A 16,829-nucleotide genomic window follows, 5' to 3' on the forward strand; every position below is an offset into this window, starting at 1 on the left:
TTTGTTACACCACTTCTGAACAAAGGGTGGGGGAGAAATCATTTCCAGTTCAGCCCACACAAATGGCTTCTCTTTCCAGTTGCTCAAGGAAGTTTGTAGTCAGGATAATATTATGTTTAGCTGGAGGAGGCTGTGATTTTGTTTTTTTGGGGGGAGGGAGAGAGAAAGGGAAGAGTTGGGGTTGGCCAATCCTCCACAAGAGGGGAAAAAATAGGTTGTTAGAACTCCATTGTGGTGGGAGGGCTAAGGAGAAGCTAGATAAGTACATGAGGGAAAAAGGAATCGAAGGATACGGTGATGGGGTGAGATGAAGTATGGTAGGAGGAGCATAAACACCGGCATAAACCTATTGGGCTGACTGGCCTGTTTTTATACTGTTTCTATGTAAAAATACAGAACACTATTATACCACACATGACATACAGCACATTAAGTACTGTACAAACCCTATAATGTCCAGAACCTTACACTATAGCATAACACTGTACTGAACACTAGAATATATCATGCTGTACTCTGCTGGCTGGATTGTTGATGCATTTTCAAGTGGGGAATTGAGCCATACAGACAAGGAAAGTCACAGGTTTGATGGCAGTTCTGTGCTGAGTTAGCTGATCTCAGCCGGCCCAGGGCAGTTCATTTCATATTATCCAATTATTACTTCTTGAAGTGTGGATGTTAGCTGAGGACAGATTCAGCCTCAACTGTGATGCTTCTGTGGTTGAATAGCTTGCCAACATTTGCCATCTCAGATTGCATATGAAGAATGCCTACTTTGGCAGGGCACCTTCCAGTGGGAGTTATTGAAGAGGAATAGAGAAAATTGGTGTTAAAAGATAGGAAAAAAACACAACTTCAGTTGGAGATTTTTTTTTGGTGGTTTGTTCTTGCAGCTTCCTGCTGTGCTCTGGAGTGGTGAGGTCTCCACATCCCAGCAGGGCCAGACCCTACAACTGATCCGTTTATAATATCTTTTAAACTAAAGCATCAATTTCTGATTCAAGCAAAATTGTGCAGGCGATGTCCTGAATAAAATAGTTGTTTATGATTTAGTTTTAAAAGGTGTGCACCCCAAAAAAGATGTTTGCAATGCACCAAAGTGCAGTGCCATTGAGTGGTGGGATAGGAGTTCTCAAAACCAGCTGGGCAGAGAGGTAAGATATTGATTGGTGCTGACTGGAGGGGAGGATGGGTCAGTGAGCCTGTGTAGGAGTATGACACACTAGCATTAATATTCTGGTAACATTGGGACTTGGATTTTTTTACATTTAAAGGCAAGATATAAGGAACAATAAAAGCTGTACAACAACAAAATAATAGCAGAATATGTAACCAATGTAATAGTCATAGTATAGTATAGCTAGAGCTGAGCCTGGTTTAAAAGGTCAACTGAACAAATCAATACCTGTATGTGATTATAAAGCAGGAATCTGTTTGAGGGTTCTAAATGGTTTCTATGTAGAATAATGGATTATACGGCCATAATCAGAGTTGAAATTGTAGGAAAGACTAATTAGTGCTTGGAGCAAATTATTTTATGGTGAAACTATAGTTTGGCTTTCATAAAAACACTTCTAATAAGAGAAGTAGACTGCAGCCTTGATCAATTACCAGATACCCATTAGCTCATCTGGAATACGTGAAGAACTTGACAGTACTGCAAAACAGTTAATTTATCTGACTCCTATTACAATGATGGTTATAGAAATGAACACTAGCATAAAATAATCCAAATTTCCAGAATTAAAATGAGCAATCACCCAAAAGGAACATATGCACTTGGCTCCCTTCACTTTCAGTAAAGCATTTTGTTGAATGTGATGCTGCTATTTCTGCCATTTTATTGTCTCTGGGGTGAGGCAACTCCACAGTGTGTAGCCACCTGCAGGTTGAGTGTCTTTTCATGACATAGGAACAGGAATAGGCCATTCAGCCCCTCGAGCTTATTCCTCCATTCAGTGAGATCATGGCTGATCTGTATCCTAACTCTATCCACCTGCCTTGGCTAGCAAAGACCTATTGATCTCTGATTTAAAATTATTAATTGAGCTGGCATCTACTGCTTTTTGTGGTAGTGTTCCACACTCATGAAGTGTTTCTGAATGGCCTGGCTTTGATTTTAATGTTATGTTCCCTTGTCCTAGACTCCCAGATCAGCAGCAAAAGTCTTTCTCTTTTTTTCTTTCTCTCTCTCTCTCTCTCTCTCTCTCCTTCTCTCTTTCTTTTCTCTCTCCAAAATCCTATCACCCTTAACCTTCTATATTCCAGGGAATACAAGCCTAGTTTATGTAATCTAGCCCTTGGAGCCCTGGTAACATTCTGGTGAATCTGCACTGAACTCCTTCCAGGGCCAATATATCCTTTCTAAGGCGCAGTGCCCAGAACTGTACACAGGACCTCGGATGTGGTGCAACCAGTGCTTTGTATAGCTGTAGCAAAACTTCCTCCCCTTTTATATTCTAACTCTCTAGTTATAATCGGGAAATTCTAGTCTGGAAAATGCTGGAATCTATTATTGCGTACGGGGCACATAGGAAATCATGATATGATTAGGCAGAGTGGTTTTATGAAAGGGAAATCGTGTTTGACAAATTTATTAGTTTTTTGAGGATGTAACAAGCAGGATAGATAAGGGGGAACCGGTGGATGTTGTATATTTGGATTTTCAAAAGGCATTCGATAAGGTGCCACACAAGATAAGGGCTCATGGGGTTGCGGGTAATATATTAGCATGGATAGAGGATTGGTTAATGGACAGAAAACAGAAAGGATCAACAGGTCATTCGCAGGTTGTAACTAGTGGAGTGCCGCAAGGATTGGTGCTTGGGCCTCAGCTATTTACAATCTATATTAATGACTTAGATAAGGGACCGAATGTAATGTATCAAAGTTTGCTGACAATACAAAGTTAGGTGTGAAAGTAAGCTGTGAGGAGGACACAGACTGGAAAGGGATATAGACAGGTTAAGTGAGTGGGCAAGAAGGTGGCAGATGGAGTATAATGTGGGGAAATGTGAAGTTATTCACTTTGGAAGGAAGAATAGAAAAATTGATTTTTTTTTAATGATGAGAAACTATTAAATGTTGGTGTTCAGAGGGATTTGGGTGTCCTTGTACACGAATCACAAAGTTAACATGGAAGTACAGCAAGCAATTAGGAAGACAAATGGTATGTTGGCCTTTATTGCAAGGAGGTTGGAGTACAAGAATAAGGAAGTCTTGCTGCAATTGTATAGGGCTTTGGTAAGACCACACCTGGAGTACTGTGTACTTAAGGAAGGATATACTTACCTTTAGAGGTGGTGGAACAAAGGTTCACTAGATTGATTCCTTGGATGAAAGGGTTGTCGTATGAGGAGAGATTGAGTAGAGTGGGCCTATACTATCATGAGTTTAGAGGAATAAGAGGTGATCTCATTAAAATGTATAAGATTCTAAGAGGGCTCGACAGGGTAGATGCTGAGAGGCTGTTTCCCCTGGCTGGAGAGTCTAGAACTAGGGGACATAGTCTCAGGTTAAGGGGTCGGCCATTTAGGACTGATGAGGAATTTCTTCACTCAGAATTGTGAATCTTTGGAATTCTCTACCCCAGAGGGCTGTGGATGCTGAGTCATTGAATATATTCAAGGCTGAGATGGAAACATTTTTGGCTTCTAGGGGAATCGAGGGATATGGGGATTGGGCAGGAAAGTGGCATTAAGGTTGAAGATCAGCCATGATCTTATTGAATGGTGGAGCAGGTTTGAGGGGCTGAATGGCCTACTCCTATTTCTTATGATCTTATAAAGGCTAACATTCCATTAGTCTTTTTGATTATTTTTTGTACCCGACGACGACTACATTTTAGTGATCTGTGTACGTGGACCTCTAAATCTCTTTGAACCTCCACTGTTCCTAGCTTTTCACCATTTTTTTAAAAAATGCTCAGATCTATCTTTTTTTGGTCCAAAATGGATGACCTCACACTTAGCTGCGTTGAAATCCATTGTGTTGCAGTTTTGACCATTCACTTAATCTGTCAATGTCTTTGTAATTTTATGCTTCCATCTACACTACTTATTATGCTGCCAATCTTTGTCATCAGGAAACTTGGATACATGGCTCTCTATTGTGTTATCTAAGTCATTAATAAATATAGTGAATAGTTGAGGGCCCAGCACAGATCCTTGTGGGACACCAATAGTCACTTCCTTCCAATTTGAGTACATACCCATTATCCCTACTCTGTCTTCTGCTGCCTAACCAATCTCCTAATCAGGTCAATAATTTGCTTTCAATTCCATGAGCTTTAATTTTAGCTAACCGTCCCTTATGCAGAACCTTATCTGCCAAAGTCCACATAAACTACATCCATGGACATGCCCCTGTCTATTACTTTAGTTACTGCCTCAAAAAATTCAATTAGGTTCATTAAACATGACTTACCAGTTACAAATCCATGTTAACACTCTAATCAGCTCAAATTTCTCTAAGTGCTCTTTCACGCTGTCCTTAATTACAGATTCCAATAACTTTCCCACAACAGATGTTAGAGTAACATGTCTAATTTCTTGGTCACACTGTCTGTCTCACACACACTCACACTCCTGTCTTAAATAATGGAGTTACATTTGCAATTTCCCAATCTAAAGGGACAATTTCTGAATCGAGAGAGCTTTGGAAGATTCTGGCTAAAGCATCTGCAATTTCCTCACTGATTTCCTTTAATACCCTAGGGTGGAAACCATCAGGACCTGGAGATTTGTCAATCTTTAGTATCATTATTTTTTCTAATACTGTTTTCTTGCTTACGTTAACTTTAGTGAGTTCCAGTCTTTGATTCATTTATTAGTTTCCCTGGAATGTCAGGTGTATATAAATAGTAAAAAGGTAGTCAAAGGAAACATGGGACCGATTTAGGGACAAAAACGGAGATCATTTTGTGGAGGCAGAGGACATGGCTGAGGCACTAAATGAATACTTTGCATCGGTCTTTGAGAGAAGAGGATGCTGCCATTGTAGAGGAGGAAGTAGTAGTGATAGTAGATATGATTAAAAATCGATAAAGAGGAGGTACTTAAAAGATTGGCAGTACTCAAAGTAGAAAAGTCACCTGGTCCAGAAGGGATGCATCCTCGGTTACTGAGGGAAGTAAGGGTGGAAATTGTGGAGGCTCTGGCCACAATTTTCCAATCCTCCTTAGATATGGGGATGGTGTTGGAGGATTGCAAATGTTACACCTGCTCAAAAAAGGGGAGAGGGATAGTTGGTGGTGGGGGAACTTTGCGACAATAATCCGGGACAAAGTAAATTGGAACTTGGAAAAGTTTGGGCTAATAAATGAAAGTCAGCATGGATTTGTTAAAGGAATATTGTGTTTGACTAAATTGATTGAGTTTTTTTATGAAGTACCGGAGATGCTTGATGAGGGTAGTGTGGCTGATGTGTACATGGACTTTCAAAAGGCATTTGATAAAGTACCACATTTTTGTTAGCAAAATTAAAGCCCATGGGATTAAAGGGACAGTGGTAGCTCGAAGGTGGCAGGACAAGTAGATAAGGCTGTTAAAAATGTATATGCGATCCTTGGCTTTATTAATGGAGGCATAGAGTACAAAAGCAAGGAAGTTATGCTAAACCTTTATAAAACACTGGCTAGGCCTCGGCTGGAGTGTTGTGTTCAGTTCTGGGCACCACACTTTAGGAAGGATGTCAAGGCCTTAGTGAGGGTGCAGAAAAGATTTATTAGAATGGTGCCAGGGATGAAGGATTTCAGTTATGTGGAAAGACTGGAGAAGCTGGGGTTGTTCTCCTTTAGAACAGAGAAGATTAAGGGGAGATTTGATAGAAATGTTCAAAATCATGAAGGTTTTGACAGTAAAGAAGGAGAATCTGTTGCCAGTGCCAGAAGGATCGATAACCAGAGGACACAGATTTAAGGTGACCGACAAAATAGCCAGAGTCGACATGAGGGAACATTTTTTTTTGCACTGAGTTGTAATGATCTGAAATGCACTGCCTGAAAGGATGGTGGGAGCAGATTCAATAATAACTTTTAAAAGGGAATTGGACAAATACTTGAAGGGGATAAATGTACAGAACTATGACAAAAGAGCAGGGGAATGGGACTAATTGGAAAGCTTTTTCAGAGCTGGCACAGCACGATGGGCAGAATAGCATCTTCCTGTGCTGTACCTACTATGATATTATCCTCTTCCTCTACAGTGAAGACTGACACACAAAAATTATTCAACAAGTCTGCCATTTCCTTATTTTCATTTGCAATATTACCAGCATCTGTTTTTAAAGGGCCCACATTACCTTTACTACTCTTTTACTTGTAATAAAATTATAAATACATTGTGTTAATCTTGATATCCCTCACAAGTTTCATTTTCATATTCCCTTTTTGCAGCTCTTGCTATCTTTTTTGTTTTCCTTTGCTGTTCTTTATATCTCTCCCATTTCCCTGGATCTACACTATTCTTTGCACTCTTGTATGCTCTTTCGTTTAGCTTTACCTCTCACCTCTTGTTGACCATGGCAGTTTAATTTGTTAAGTAGAGCTCTTGCTCCTTAGGAGTATATATTGGTCCTGTAAACTAACTTTTTAAAAAACGCCTTCCACTGTTCATCTGTAGTTTTACCCGAAACAGTTTTGACCAGTTTGCTGTAGTCAGTCTGTGTTGCATCCTGTTAACGTTAGCCGTAGCAAAATCTAGAATCTTAGTAACTGTTAAGTTTCTCCTTTTCAAGCCTGACATTGAATTCAATTATATTATGAACACTCTTCGATAAATGTTCCCTTACCGTTAGATTATTAACTAAGTCTGGCTCATTAATCATTACTAAATCTAGTATGACCTGCCCTCTTGGTTCGAAAACATATTGTTTCAGAAAACTATCTTGACTGTACTCAAGAAATTCACTACCTTTCTGACTTGAGCTACTCTGCTCTTACCAATCTATATGAAAATTAGTCTCCCATTAAAACAACTCTGCTTTTGCTACAAGCCTCTCTAATCTCTGAATTAATACTTTCTGCCATTTCATTGCTGCTCTCTGGAGTCCTGTAGATGACTCCCATTTCAGTTTTAAGTCCTCTTATTCCTCAATTCTAACCATAGTCTCTGACTGACCGCTTTCCCTTTCCCTTGTGGCACGATTGGTAGCACTCTCGCCTCTTGAGTTAGTAAGTTGTGGGTTCAAGTCCCACTCAGGAGACTTGAGCTCAAAATGCAGTACTGAGGGAGTGCTCCACTGTCTGAGGTGCTGTCTTTCAGATGCGATGTTAAACAAAGGCCCTGTCGGCCCCCTCGGGTAGACAGACGTATAAGATCCTATGGCACTATTTTGTAGAATAGCAGGGGAGTTCTCTCTGGTGTCCTGGCCAACCAACCCCACTAAAACAGATTATCTGGTCATTATCACAATGTGCACAGGAAGCTCCCACAAACAGCAAATTGGCTGCTGCTTTACAACAGTGTAGTTTTTGACTATACTTCAAAAAATACTTCATTTATTGTGAAGTGCTATGGGACATCCTGAGGCCATGAAAGGCACGAGTCTTTGCTTTTTCCTTTTTTTTTCTCTCTCTCTCCCCTTCTTCCCTCCCTGTTTCCCTATCCTTTCTAAAGGCCTTATAACCTGAAACATTTATCTCTCAATCATGACCAGTTTGCTGCCATCTAATAATATATACCTTTTGTAAACAATTTTACAACACCAAGTTATAGTCCAGCAATTTTATTTTAAATTCACAAGCTTTCGGAGACTTCCTCCTTCCTCAGGTAAATGTTCCTGAAGATATATACCTTCAGGAACATACTATTTACAACTGGTGAGTCAACTCCCAGCCACAATAATTAACATCTAGTCAGGGAACCACTTACAGCTAATTGACCATTGACTGCCACTGGCTTGCAGTTTTTTTTAAAGATAGAAAACCAAGTTAGATTTCCGTTTGATAACACACTTTCTGTACTACTCACCCACTACTTACCAGTGAATTTCCACTCTCACCAAATTCCCGTCACTCTGTTTAGTAGATTCACCGAATTCTCACCAAGCTCTGTGCTTAAAGCTCTGTTCGCTTATGATGGAGGCATTTATTGTGGTCACTAAACTGGAATTGGAGGGGATCAAGAAGTCAATTCCTTAACCCCTTCCAATTCTTTTTATTTGAAATATCACATCGCATTTATTTGAAATATTATATAAACTCTGTTGCCCATTGCAGCACAGAAACATGCCTTTCAGCCCATCAAGTCTGTGCTGGTGTTTTTTTTCCCACGAGCCAACTAGCCTAATCCCACTCTACTTGCTTGCTCCCCCATACCCTTTAATCTTTTTCAAACAATTTTTTTATGGGTTCTGCTTCAACAGTTTGTTTCACATTCCATATTCTAACTAGCCCTTGTGTAAAGATTTTTTTTCTAACTTCCCATTTTCATATATTTTTGTGCCTTATGACTTGCCAACCAATGGAAATAATTCTTCATTATTTACCTTATCCGTAACCCTGAAGACTTTCGTCAGGCCTTAAATTTCTCAACCCCATTGGGCAGGGGGGAAAAAGCTAATTTCTCAAGTTTCTCTGCATAACTGAAAGCCCCACCCCCAAACATTGCTGGTAACATCCTGGAGAGTCCATGCTGCACCTGTTCCATTGCTTTATATCTCTCCTATAATGGGGTGTCCAAAATGCTGCAACTTGTGGCCTAACTAAGGCCTTGTACTAGTTCATTATTATTCCTTGCTTTTGTATTTAACATCTCTAGAATAAAACCAAAGATTCTGTTTGTACTGCCACCTTTAATGATCTATATCCTGCACAACAAGGTCCTTCTGCTCCTCCAGACCCTTTAAAATCTTACTGCTTTAAGCTGAATTTCCTTCTATTCTTCCAAAGTGTATTATTTCACAGGTTTCACATTGAATTGCATCTGTCTGCGATCTGTGCATCCCATTAGCCTATCTTTACCCCTCTGCAGTCTTTCACAATACTTGTCATAATTTTCTGTAAATTCTGCCCATTTCCTAAAAGGATCTGCACCATGGTTTCCATGGGAAATTAGATAGAATTGTGGAATTGGATTCGCTTAAAACATCAGTAGAAAACCCAGAATACCATGTAAAAACAAACCATAATTTGACTTTTAGTTACCATGAATCAGTAGCTCTGTTGATGTGGTATTAGCCCAGTGTGGAAATATTGATGAATTTTTTGTTTTCCCCTCTTCCAGGTTGAAGTTGAAGTTTACCGCAGAGATTCCAAGAAGCTGCCTGGGCTCGGTGACCCAGACATTGACTGGGAGGAGAGCGTTTACTTGAACCTAGTTTTGCAGAAGGTACAGTGAAACTGAATAGTTTCTTACTGACCGGGCACCACCCTCAAGCTGCAGTACTTGAGATGCTTTCTGATCCAATGGGTCCAGTCTTATTGCAACTCATAATACCCCAATGCTCGTTGGCCTGTCAGGTTTTTCTTGTGTTGTCAGAAGTCTTTACAATTGATAGTCTTTATGCATTTTTTTAAAAATATAGTCAAGACCGGTTTCCTGCTCCATGGGTTTTGTAGACTAAAAGCAGTGTCTGATGTGGTACTAAATCAGAACAGGTCAGGCAGGTTCTAAGTTTAGTCTCTGGTCTGTACCAAGTGAGTTGACCTCAACCTGGTTGACAGTGGGGTTGCTAAAATTGGCCTTGGTGTCTCAGGGCTAGGGAGGGGAAAGTCACCTAGGATTCACACACCTGGAACTTGCTTACATAACAATTTAACTTCAAAAGTAGCTAATTACTGTCAAGCACTTTGGGGTTTTCTGAGAATGTGATATGTAAGTTTTTTTTTCCCTTTCCTGATCGCTGTCCAGTGACTCCTGCTGAAAGCGTGTATGTGGGAACATAAAATGAAGACAGATTGGGCTTGACTGTGATGTCTTTCTAGTTGAATAGCTCAATAACACTATGTCCTAGCCTTGCATATGAAGGAGTGTGCAAAATCTTCAGGGGTAAGGGGACAAAACTGGAGAGTTATTTTTCTTAATACTGTAAATAAGGAGGGAGAAACTTCACTAGAAATAGCCACCTTTTGAATACCCTGTTCAGCTCCTTGGAACCAGACACTACAAAAAGTCCAGCTACAATGTAAATTCTGCAATCACTGTCCAGAAGACCTCTTCCCTGGCTTCCTTTTTTGAGACTCACGTGGGTGGGACTAATTTCTCGAGAATGTTTAGCACTTTCTACAATATCACACGCTGATCGCAGAGCACCCTCTAGTGGCAGCTCAATTTTTGATAATCTGACAGAATATGCCGTAGAATTTTACAGCATGGAAGGAGGCCATTTGGCCCATTGTGCCTATGCCGGCTCTTTGAAAGAGCTATCCAATTAGCCCCACTTCCCTGTTTTCTCCCCACCAAGGGATGCCTTGCCAGTGTTGTCCACATTCCCGAGTTCAAAAGAAGCAAATACAGGAGTCGGGGAAAGTTAACTATGGATATGTGGTTCAAAAAAATACAGGATTGCAATTTAAAAAAAACTTGGTTACCTGGGAGGAAAAAACCCACTGAACTTGTCTGTATTTTCTTTCTTTGAAATCTGTTAAATTGATTTATTTTAATTGTGATGTTTTTGAGATTTTAGTGCACAAAGTCTCACTTCAATTTTTGTGTAATGATTTCTTTCATTTGTCTGCCCCCACCTTGAGAAGGGGATACTGACTACTGGAGCTGGATGCTATAAACAATCTCCCTTTCCCTACAGGAGTTCTGGCGGGTGAACTCTTCACAAATTGCCTCTTCTCTTTCTGATCATTAGCAAACTCAATTTTTGTCCTGTGGGGGGGGTGGAGGCTCTAAAAAGGTTTAAATGAGTCAATCTCTGACATGGCATCAAGCCATTTAGAACATCTGGTAATACACTCACCGTCACAATTAATTTAGGGCAATGAAAAGAAGCAGTAGGTCCCCTAATGGCTCATGGGTAAGTGCTCTTCCTGCTGTGGTACTGAGCCACACAACCAGGGAGGTTCAAAGGTTGGTCTGTGCTGAATTAGTTGATGTCAGTCAGAGCAGCAGTAGGGTCACTACAACTTGTGGGCGAGGGAGTAGAAAAAATCAGCCAGCATTCCCATTACTCACCTATATCCAGTGACACATGCTTGAAAGTTCATATATGCAGATGTCTAGTGAAAGCAGAATTGGTCTTGACTGTGATGCACAATACAGTTGAATAACCTGCCAACACAGTCTAGACTTGCATGTAACAGATGGCCACTTGGACAAGCCAGCAGGCTGCAGCACCTGTGATGCAGAATCCTAGCAATGGCATGTGCTGTCAGGAGAGTGTGCATGTGTATATATGTATGTATTTATTTTAACTTAAGGGTACAAATCTCAAATGAGTCAACATGTGCTGTCCCAGTGTAAAACCTGATTTGTCTCTATCTCTACAGCTGGAATATGTAGTGACGTGTGCTGTGTGCACACGTTCGGATGGAGGAGACATTCACATCCATAAGAAGAAATCGCAGGTGAGTAACTCCATTTTGCATGCTGAAGTAATGGGGAAAGTGTGGTCTTGTTGGCTATTAAGAAGCTTTGATGAGGTGACGTGTAAAATTTCGACAGTGTCTAAGTAGTTAAAAACCTATATGCAAATATACCTCACTCCCAAACCAACAGATAAATTTTACTTCTGCTTGAAGGGGTGAGCATATTTTCAAAACTTCACTTCAGTATTGCATTGCCCTTTTCTGCATCACTACACAAGACATTTTGTAAAAGTAGGAATGTCCAGAACATTTTCCACCAAGGTTGGCCTCAATCAAGAGCAAAACTTTAGATGATTTTGTACCTCAGTCAGCTTTAATTTGAACTGACCTGGTTTGAAATGCAGGACAACCAGAGAACATAAGGATCAGCTCTAAGTATCTATATTTAATGTGTGTGCTGGGAATCAGTGCTTTAAAGTGAATGACATGCCACATTATACATGAACGCAAGCAAGTGTAACACATGCATCTCTTAATTTTGATCTGGTTTTAGTAGTTTTCATCAACCCTTTCCAGGCAAATTTAAATCCTGGTTTCTTTCCCTACCCCTCTTCCTACTGATCAAGGTAGAAACCCAGCCAGTGCACTGGTAAACAAAAACCCTGCCTCCTCGATGGGTATATTGGGCAGGCTGCCTCAGTGGGATTAGTGGGAAAGCTGCCAATAATTGTACAAGAAGTATTTCAACCAGTTACCAGGTTACAAGGTGTGGCTTGGCGTATTTGCAAATGGTGAGCAGTGTCAGCACCAGACTCTTTGCCAGACACTCATTATTTTCCAATTACAACAGTGAATGTTACAGCAATAGTTCAGTTTATGTATAAAACCGTAAAGAAAAATGTTTTTTTTAAATTTCCCACACACTTATGGCCTTGGTATTATTTTAGTTGATTATTGGGCTACTGCACCTCCAGTTAATTGTATCCATATAATTTATATCAGTCAGTGTTAATTGTATTTGGATGGTGTGTATTTCATTTCCATTAATAACTTCATTATTTTTAAGCCATTTCCTGATTTAGTAGGTATAGTGACATTATTGATTCTTTACAACAGCTGAATATAGGAAATATATTTGAACTCTTCACTATTGGGGACTCTCTTGTATCCAATTATGAAAGCTTATCTAGGGTATCGGGGGGAGGGATATGTGGATCTCTGAATAAAGGCTTGGAAGCAGCTGATGATCAGGCTCTAGTATTCTATCCCTCACCACCTGGCTATCCAGTTTATAACACTGCCTCCTCTGTTTAAAATCTAAATCACTTTTCCCTGTTATACTTTTTACAGCAAGTATTTGCTTCCCCAAGCAAGCACCCAATGGATAGTAAAGGAGAGGAATCCAAAATCAGTTATCCAAACATCTTCTTCATGATTGACAGTTTTGAAGAGGTAATCTTTTTTTAATATTTACTGAGACCTCCAGAGGAAATACTCACAAGTAGGCTGGGGCCTGGAGCACAGATGTGGTGATTAGCAGCTTGCTTGGCCTGTCCCTTTCAGGCCATTGCTCAAGTTCTCCCTGTGGGGAAGTGATCTAGATGGGCAAATTCAGGTAATTGCAGCTGCTTGTATAATTTCAGGCTCCAAGTGTGGCCCTTTGAAGTGTGATGGCTCTCTGCTAAATGTATAGATCCCTGTTAAACCAATGCTAAGGTATTCCCTGCGGGCAAGTGGTATAAATAAACAACGATGATGACTTGCATTAGTTAACGTCTTGAATGTAAAAGATGTCTCAAGGTGCTTCAGAAATGAAAATAGACAGGGAAACAGATACAAAGTCTTGGAGGAAGAGATCAAAAGGAGAGAGAAATCAAGAAGCAGAGTACTTTAGGAAGGAAGTTCCAGAAAATGTGGCATAGACGGCTGAAGACACGGTCACTAGTGCTGGGGACAGAAGGGGAAGACATGAGGCCAGAATCAGAAGGTCAAAATATGCTGAGGAAGAGAACATTATGCTGGAAGAAATTGAAGAGATGGTGAGGCTTTGAAGGAATTTCAAAACAAGGGCAAGGAGTTTAAATTCGATATCTTGGGGGACTGGAAAGCAGTATAAGTCGGTGAGGATGTGGAGCATGTCTTAGTGCAGGGCAGGATGCAGTTGGCTACGCTTTGGATAAATGGAGGGTGGGAGACCAGAAAGGAGGGCACTGGGATACTAGAGTCTGGAAATGGATATGGGATTCATCAGCAGAGGGGCTAAAGGAGGGGTGGTGTGCAATGTGCGCACTGCAATGCAGGCAGTCTTGGTAAAATATGGGGCTCAGGGCTGAACAGGATGCCATGGTTTTGCATGGTTTGGTTCAACCTGATAGAGTTCATGGCCGGAGTTAAAAATCATGGCTCCAGTCTTCCCAACATTAAGTTGGAAGAAGTTGTGGTTCATCCATGACCTGATGTCACACAGGCAGCCTGTCAGGCCAGAAGCAGTGGAAAGATGGAACTGGGTGTGATCAACATACTTATGGAAGCTGCCTCCTTGCCTACAGATGATGTTGTGAAGGGGCAGCATATATATATATTAGGAAGAGAAGGGGGCCAAGGTTTGAACTTTGGGGAACATTGGAGGTGATGGTGGAAGGAGGGTGGAGAAGCCATTACTGGTGATGCGTTCAGACAGAAAGGAGTGGAACAGTGCAAGGGAAGTCCCACTGACCTGAACAGCGGAGGAGAGACAGTGGAGGAGGATGGCGTGGTCCATCATATCAAATGCTGCAGGAAGGTTGAGGAGAACAAGGATAACACACCACAGTCACAAAGGATGTCATTTATGAGAGTCAACTTGGTGCTGTGAGTGGGGCGGTAACAGGACTGGAGGAAGTTTTGAGAGAGATGGACACTGAATGACGAAGTAACTGAATTTGAGAACTTTACAGAGGGAAGAGTGGTTAGAATTGGACACATCCTGAGGTCAGTTAGCTGTTAGTTTTTGTTGGAAGATTTTCTAGATGGTCAACAGCTTGGTAGGATATTGGGTTCAACAATCTCTTCAAGTTATCTTAATGTCAGGAAAAAAAAATCAATAATTGGGTTTCTTTTCATATGCTTTTAATGTTGTGATTATATATAAAGTGTGATGCCTGGTGGATGATAGCCAAGCAAAATATATCGCCTAGTTTTTTTTGCAGGTTTACTTTTTAATTTTAGTTTCTTCCCCAACCCAAGACTGGAGAGTTTATCACATGGAGGCGAAGTGTTTTCCTTGTCTTCATGCAATGCTGTTTTTCTATTTGTCCAGCAGGGAGTAACATTTCTTGAAGTCTTTCTCTGTTTTTCTGATGTAGTGCATGTTGCTTTGCTGGGTAGCTCAGCTGATTAACGGCACAGTAATGGGCTTTAACCCCAACCAATGTGCAGCAGGAGTGCATGTTAATGGAAGAGTTGTTTTCAGTTTTCAGGTGTGTTTTTTTGATTGATTCAAGGGAGAATTTTAGAATAAGCAATTCTTCACCTGGCTTTCTATAAAGAACATTGCTGCCTGTCCCAATTCTAAGAGGAGGATCCAAGATTGCGCTAAATTGCAGAATTAATTGTAACAGTAAACTGTTTTATTCACTTAGAGAGGAGGAACTGACAGATACATGTGATCGAGGGCAGGGAGGAGATCTCCAGCCGCCTTGATACAATGACATATTTTCATAACTTGTGGCCTTGATGATTCGAAGTAAACTACAAAGAGCAATTTAGATCTATTTTCTCTCTGATAACCCAGGCTGAAAAGGCACATATGATTTTGTTCCTTTTTTTCTGACTCTGTTGTGTATGTATTACAGTTGTCTACTTTGGTTGCGCTTACTTTCTGACCCTACTTGGAGCTGTGCTATTAAAGGGCGCGCGCACACACCCCACCACTTTGTCTAAATAACAATATGGAAGTCATAAATTGCCCCAGGTTAAGTAGTAGCTTCTATTTTGTTGCCCGATATGTTTCAACCACTTATCTTGTTGCTGTTGCTGTGTAACCTGTTCCTCTTCCACGATGTGCAATTGCAGGTATTCAGTGACATGTCGGTGGGGGAGGGAGAAATGGTCTGCGTCGAGCTAGTCGCCAGCGATAAAAACAACACGTTTCAGGGTGTGATCTTCCAGGGGTCTATAAGGTACGAAGCACTGAAGAAGGTGTACGATAACAGGGTAAGTGAGCTGCTCTTCTCTAATGTCCAAACCCTAAGTGAGCTTGTAGTCTTGCTGCATTGTACGGTTTCTTTCTCATGAGTGGAGAGGACAAGAGTGGTTAATGAGCTGCTTGTGTACCTAACTGCAGTTGCTTCTGAGTGGCAGTCCAATCATAACCCGGCTCTCGCTCGCCTTTATTGGCACTCCGGTCCCCCAAACTTCAAATTTAAAAATTCTTATCCGAGTATTTAAATCCCTCCATGACCTTTCCTTTGCTATCTCTGTAACCTCCTCCAGCCGACAACCTCCCCCTTCATCCCCGAACTCTCCATTCCTCTGACTCCGGCCTCTTGTGCATTTCTTCACTGCACGTTGATGGCCATGCCTTCAGCTGTTTAGGCTTCATACTGTGGAATTCCCTCCCTAAACTCCTCATCCTCTCCATCTCTCCCTCCTTCTCTCCCTCCTTCTCTCCATCTCTCCCTCCTCCTCTCCATCTCTCCCTCCTCCTCTCCATCTCTCCCTCCTCCTCTCCCTCCTCCTCTCCATCTCTCCCTCCATCTCTCCCTCCATCTCTCCCTCCATCTCTCCCTCCATCTCTCCCTCCATCTCTCCCTCCATCTCTCCCTCCATCTCTCCCTCCATCTCTCCCTCCATCTCTCCCTCCATCTCTCCCTCCATCTCTCCCTCCATCTCTCCCTCCATCTCTCCTCCATCTCTCCCTCCATCTCTCCCTCCATCTCTCCCTCCATCTCTCCCTCCATCTCTCCCTCCATCTCTCCCTCCATCTCTCCCTCCATCTCTCCCTCCATCTCTCCCTCCATCTCTCCTCCATCTCCTCCATCTCTCCCTCCATCTCTCCCTCCATCTCTCCCTCCATCTCTCCCTCCATCTCTCCCTCCATCTCTCCCTCCATCTCTCCCTCCATCTCTCCATCTCTCCTCCATCTCTCCCTCCATCTCTCCCTCCATCTCTCCCTCCATCTCTCCCTCCATCTCTCCCTCCATCTCTCCCTCCATCTCTCCCTCCATCTCTCCCTCCATCTCTCCCTCCATCTCTCCCTCCATCTCTCCTCCATCTCTCCCTCCATCTCTCCCTCCATCTCTCCCTCCATCTCTCCCTCCATCTCTCCCTCCATCTCTCCCTCCATCTCTCCCTCCATCTCTCCCTCCATCTA

At 41.7% G+C, this 16,829-nt stretch overlaps 1 protein-coding gene across 4 annotated transcripts in view; it reads left to right on the forward strand.

Annotated features, from left to right (window-relative positions):
- kiaa0930 overlaps positions 1 to 16,829 on the forward strand; it is a 92,911-nt gene that overhangs the window by 51,980 nt on the left and 24,102 nt on the right. For all 4 annotated transcript variants that reach the window (XM_067999760.1, XM_067999761.1, XM_067999763.1 and 1 more), the window contains exons 3-6: positions 9,225 to 9,329; positions 11,438 to 11,515; positions 12,827 to 12,928; positions 15,530 to 15,670. In XM_067999760.1, coding sequence (XP_067855861.1) covers positions 9,225 to 9,329; positions 11,438 to 11,515; positions 12,827 to 12,928; positions 15,530 to 15,670 — 426 coding nt within the window. The remainder of the gene's footprint in view (positions 1 to 9,224; positions 9,330 to 11,437; positions 11,516 to 12,826; positions 12,929 to 15,529; positions 15,671 to 16,829) is intronic.

Source organism: Heptranchias perlo, chromosome 18 (genome assembly GCF_035084215.1).
Source record: "Heptranchias perlo isolate sHepPer1 chromosome 18, sHepPer1.hap1, whole genome shotgun sequence".
Classification (NCBI taxonomy): Eukaryota; Metazoa; Chordata; class Chondrichthyes; order Hexanchiformes; family Hexanchidae; genus Heptranchias; species Heptranchias perlo.